The sequence below is a fragment of the Bidens hawaiensis genome, unplaced genomic scaffold (genome assembly GCF_021521415.1).
Source record: "Bidens hawaiensis isolate Kalapana, Puna unplaced genomic scaffold, B.hawaiensis_p1.1 tig00023535_1, whole genome shotgun sequence".
NCBI classification, from domain to species: Eukaryota; Viridiplantae; Streptophyta; class Magnoliopsida; order Asterales; family Asteraceae; genus Bidens; species Bidens hawaiensis.
The window spans coordinates 267979-273945 of NW_027505034.1; the positions used below are offsets into that span (position 1 = coordinate 267979).

The 5967-nt window shown below is 32.5% G+C and overlaps 1 protein-coding gene across 1 annotated transcript; it reads right to left on the minus strand.

Annotated features, from left to right (window-relative positions):
• Positions 1 to 264: 264 nt before the first annotated feature.
• LOC143610021 (protein SENESCENCE-ASSOCIATED GENE 21, mitochondrial-like) lies at positions 265 to 1374 on the minus strand. The gene is made up of 2 exons (XM_077084617.1): positions 1183 to 1374; positions 265 to 605 (listed from the first exon to the last, which is right to left on the minus strand). Exons 1-2 carry the CDS (start codon positions 1239 to 1241, stop codon positions 410 to 412), a joined length of 255 nt encoding a protein of 84 aa, XP_076940732.1. The 5' UTR covers positions 1242 to 1374; the 3' UTR covers positions 265 to 409.
• Positions 1375 to 5967: the final 4593 nt, after the last annotated feature.

A 5967-nucleotide genomic window follows, 5' to 3' on the forward strand; every position in this document is an offset into this window, starting at 1 on the left:
ATAAATGGTACATATATATAATTCACAAAAGTCTATACTTCAAATTAATTATGTGTTGTACAAACGTGTATTATAGAAATATTTGTTAAAACTTGGTCACCATTTAATATGATTTATAGTATAAACTATTAAAACTTAACTAAAAATATCAATACTTCTATATATATTTTTTTAAAAAACTTTTAATCTGATAATATAATGTTTAATTCTTAGACGTAACTAACAAGTATAACGTTTATTCTAAATTAAAATCCTTCCTAAAAATAGTAATAATAAAGACGTGTCTACTTTATATCAATCATAATTCATAAAGATCTTTTGGGTTACACAACTTTATCAGATGAACAAAACCAATTGGCTTTATTCATCTTCATACTTTAACATCATAATAATCAATTCATCAATAAATTTAGTTCCCACGTTTTTTTTGTTTAGTAGCATCAGCATGGTTTATTTGGCTCTCTGGCTTGTAGTAACCCGTGACCGGATCTGGAACCCATGTAGTCGATTTCTTCGAGTCCTCACCCGCTTTCTTCATCATAGCGACTCCACTTCCCCTCACGGTTCCGGATATACTCCCTTGTGTCCCTGTTGCATATCCACGTCTGTAACAATAATTAATCAAACCATAATAATTAGACCGTGTAGTCTTAAACGTGCAAACATAATCGTATCAAAATTAAACTTCACAGTACGAAAATTGCGATCTATATGAAAATAAATCAAATTCAAACTATCGTGGGTTAACCCAAATGTTATGGGTTTTTTTATTGGACGGTTTATATTGATATATCATCTTATATAGTTTCTGCTTACTTTTCTTTTATAATATAGCTGTCGCAAAAAAAAAAAAAAAAAAAAACCTTTAGCTTAAGGACGTAAAAGAGCCAAGCCTTTATTGAGCCGAGCCTCAAATAAATCTAGTCTAGTCAATGTGCCTGATCTCGACTCTCAAGCCTTGTTTGAGAAGCTCGTCAATCCTTAACAAACATTGTGTGCTTTTAAATTTTACCTCGTTTGAACTTCTCTGTTTAAAATAACATGGACAGCCACGAGCTCGGGCCGAGCTTAAACTCATTTAATGTTTTTTTCTCAAAATATGTAAAAGTAACTAAAATAATATATAATTTAATTAAATAACAAACGAGCCGAGCTTGAGCTTTAAAGGAGACGCAAAATTACCTGGCGACAACGGTGACTTGATCAACGATGAAGGATGAGACCCGATTAACGCTAGCCATATTTTCGATCAATAATTTAACCGATTCGGACTAGCGGATGAATAGAAAATTAGAAACCTTTTGGAGAATGAAAACTAGTTACTAGTGAATTGGTGATGAATGGAGTATAGAAACAAGGGGGTATTTATAGAGGAAATTGAACCGGGTTCGAAAATATAAAGGGTGAATATTATATTATTGGGCGGCTATAACGCGTGGCGAAAAGCCGGTTTCTTTTCGTGACTTTTGTTTTAACTTTTTATAAAAGATGCCAACGTTGGTCAATATGTCGGTATGCAATCATGTGTAGCTACTAGCCAGCTTGACTCGTTTTATTGGGGGTATACGTAGAAGACTAGAATCTTCCATTGTCACAAAAAGTTAGTAGTTAACCACCAGCTTGGTTTAGCAATGAGCATGTGTTACTTATAATTAAATAGTTGTGAGTTCTAATCTCACTTGAAACATGAGGTAAAATAGATGAAGAAAACTTTAGCTATTAAAAATAAAAATAAGCTTGCAATGTTTAAAGTTTTAGCCACATGTAATCAGCTAGACCGTTCGAGAAAACCTCACTACCTCCTACGATGTAAGCAAAACATTTTTTTGTTTTGTTTTTGTAATTGATTAAGTGGGTGTCTCAGACTTGTGAAACCTCTTGTTACTTTTTAAGAAGTTAATTAGTCATAAAATTGTGATTTATTAATATTTCCTCTTCACACAAAAAACAATCTTAGATATCTAATTATTTTTTAAAAAGTTAATAAGTTATAAGTTGCTAAAATATGCAAAATCCCAAAAACCCATTAAATAATTTATGCTTTACACTTTACATAATGGTTTGATTATCATGTACATCATCTATCATCTATTGTAAGAGTTAAAAGAAATAAATAACGAACAAAATAAAACTAATCTTGAATAACTATATGCTTTATATTTATGAATTATGATATTTTATATTTTTAAAATTAGTACTTTTTTATATTTGATAATTTAATGTTATATACATTTGAGGCTTTAAATGTTAAAGTGTCTCGAGCAAAAAGTCTTTTTTAAATGACCAACAAAACTATGAATATATGAGGACTGGCACCCAAAGGCACCATAGTAAATCACATCACCATACAAAAATAAAGAACACGTCTAACTAGAATCCATTTTGGTGTGCACATGTCGATAAATGAGATTTTAAGTTTCTGACTTCTGACTACCCTGCCTTTTTCCTTTCAAATCATTGGCATTTGTTATGTACTTGTTGGAAAACATGTTGATTTACTGGTAGGTTTAGCAAAATCAAGGCCGGCTCGAAAAGACGAAAAAATTTTTGGATCAAAGGCAAAAAAAATTTTTGTCTTAAGTAAAAGAAACATTTTGTTGTGTTTAAACAATTTAATTATAAAAAGGCTTATTTGATTATGATTTAAGTTGTGTAAAAAACTTTTGTATAAAAATAAGCTTAAAATTGTCTCAAATAAGACTAGAACCTACAACCTTTTGGTTAGATGTTATACCCCTTTACCATTAGACCAAGCTAGTGGTTATGTAATTGTGTTGAAACATTGATTATACATATGTTTTTGATAAAAATACATGTAATTTTAAAAAAAAAAAGAAAATTTCGAGCCTAGCGGGGCGTCGGGCCTGTGGCCGTCGACTACCCTGCCATGCCTCAAAGACGACCCTGAGCAAAATAAGAAATCAAACCAAGTTGACTTGGAAGTCGTGTATAGTGAAGATTTTTCGATCGATTTGAATCATGTTCTAGTTTTCACGTTCTTAATTTAACCTTTTTCATGTTTTACTTCAGATCACATCAAACAAAAGTAACACAAAGTGCAATTGATGGCTTTTGGGATTTAAAAATGTGTATATTAACAATGACATGAACCAAAAAGGCCAAGTATCTTGAGTATAACGTCACAATTTAACATCATTTATAATATTAATATATATACGAGTTTTTAATGGAGTCATGTTGTTACCTTGAAAAGAAATAATTCATATAAAATGAAGTCAATTTGGATAGACATCAAGTTGCCAAAGTTGTTAAATAAGGAAAGGAAGATACCTCTTCAAAGTTTGGAACAATTCTCATTCATGGACTATCAAAAGCCACTTGACTCAATTATTGATTCATATTCTTGTGCTTATCAACTTTTCATACATTATCTTAGTTTTATTCTTCAATCCACTGGTAATTTAAAAATAAACCTTCATTTGTTCAAAACTACCAACTCCTATGGATAAACCACATATATACATGGTGTCTCCAAAATATTGTAATGAATGACTCTTCTCCTATGGATTACTCCTAAAGAATTCTTTACATATCATCACACTATACACTTGTTTATTGACATACATCCTCATATACTTATTATCTAATATTTCTATGGATGGTGCCTGAGGATCATAGCCTCGAGTCCCCTTTTAACATGTCGTTTATGATTATTCAATCTTTGCTCAAGTGAGAGACGATGAAATGTCATTAGCACACCCACCTAGACAGATTTAATAGGAGGTAACTCTCCTTTACTTGATATACGGTCATTGATTCATACGGGTTTTAGCTTCAAGTCTTCAACATGTGTTATATCAACAACGAGTCAATGACTGAGGATTGGAATGTTTACTAAACACAATAAACTTTGACTTAACCAATGTTCATATTCGTTCCCAAATTTTAATTTATCTGGAGCATATAACAGTCTCACACACCTATTAACACTACTCTTAAATCAACACCTTCTGTTCATTATAAGACTCGAACCCTTAACCTCATGAAGATACATATTTGCATCACACATTAATATCCAAGCTCTTTGGTTCCTGAATATTAGTTACTAACTTGATCATCAAAACATACACGCAACAATCAAGTATTTATCCATACGAAAACAATCTCACACGAGATTATGTGAATGCGTATTTATATCTTTAGAAAGAAAATTACCAAGAAACAAGCACACCATCTTACCACCAAAATATCCCTTGAGGTCTCTAGGACAATTATAAGTAATTAGACCTAAAAATTCACCATTTTGTTTTAGTTGTAAATCCAATGATATATTTAGACATGGGCGTAAAAACCGGTCCCGAACCCAACTTGGAACCGGGATTAGTGTACCCAACCCACAGGTACGAACTGGGTTTCAGTTCCTCAAAAACCTGAACTCAACCCTGACCCACCGAAACCAGTTCCACATCTACCCAGTCAAAACCTGAACCCGACAAAAACCAGATAAAAATATGGCAAAAACCGGTCAATATTAAGTAAAAATACCCAACCGTACACGAAACTGGTTCTCACCCAACCCATTATTGACTAAACCTGGAACCGATTCCAGTTCCAGAAAAGAACCCGGTTTGTGCACCTCTAAATTATGTCTGAAAGGCCCAAAAGAGATTCCTTCAATCCTTGGCCCAAACACGCACCAAATTCTCACAACAAACCTCCATTTGGTAAATTCAGTTAACCAACAACCATACTCCATCTCATATTCATCCTTCAAATGCTCTAATCAAATATCAGTTACCACACACAATGCTACACGAACTCTTACTGGCACTGTTAGGTTACACCGGAGACCTAATCATCGACGAGAGAGAGCGTCAGCAATCCGTCGGATTATCACCGGACAACAACGAATCCATTTCCGATCAATGCACGTTCAAACTCGCTCCAGATATCTCGTTTATTTCACCCGAGGAACGGTATAATTAATTACTCGTGTTGTTACGGTTTCGGTTTGTTTATTAGGTTATATCGTTTCAATCGTTCAATTGCTAGGTTTATATAACATTACGTACGTAGTTACACTGATAGTGATCGTTGATGGAGTTTATAGAACTAGAATACGAGCTAAATGCCACTAGTATCGTACTATCGTTGATCGAATGGTTATTATATATATGCAATTTTTGAAAATTGAACGGAGAATTGTGCAACACGGCTTAATCTATTATTACTAATGATGTTATAGAAGAAGTTATATAAATCGTGTTGTTACGTTTTCGTTATGTTATTAGGTTATTGTTTCAATCGCTAGGGCTATATACTTATAAAATGTTACGAAGTTACACTGATCGTTGATGAAGTTTATAGAACTAGAATACGAGCTGAATGCCACTGGTATTGTACTATGGTTGATCGAATAGTTATATTTATACGTTATTTTCGGATGTAATGTTAGAATATGAAAATTGAACTGAAACTTGCGCAACACGTCTGAAATTGAACGGTGATTAGTAATGACGGCGATTAATTGATTAGTAATGATGATCTAGAAGAATTTTTGTATCAACGTATGTATATAAAGTAATTTCTACTAGATTAATGATTATCGATTGGTTACTAATGATGATATAGCTAGGAGAATCTATGTATCACTGGCTGAACTTAAAGTAATTGCTATTAGATCAATAATCTGAGTCACTGACATTAATCAACATTCTAGGACTAGAACACGAGCTGAATGCGGTATTGTTGATCGGAATTGAATCATATGGATGAGCAAAGAGGAAGATATCTAGTTATTATTTACACATTATATTCCGGTTGAACATTCTGTGTAGTTTGAAATTTTAACTGAGAATTGTGAAACATGGCTGAAATTGGAATGGTGATTACTTATGATGATGTAGAGGAAATTATTTATCAAAGCTTTCATTTAAAGTAATTGCTACTAGATTAATGATCTTTATTTATAAATTGATGATTAATTGATTAATATATATTAATGTT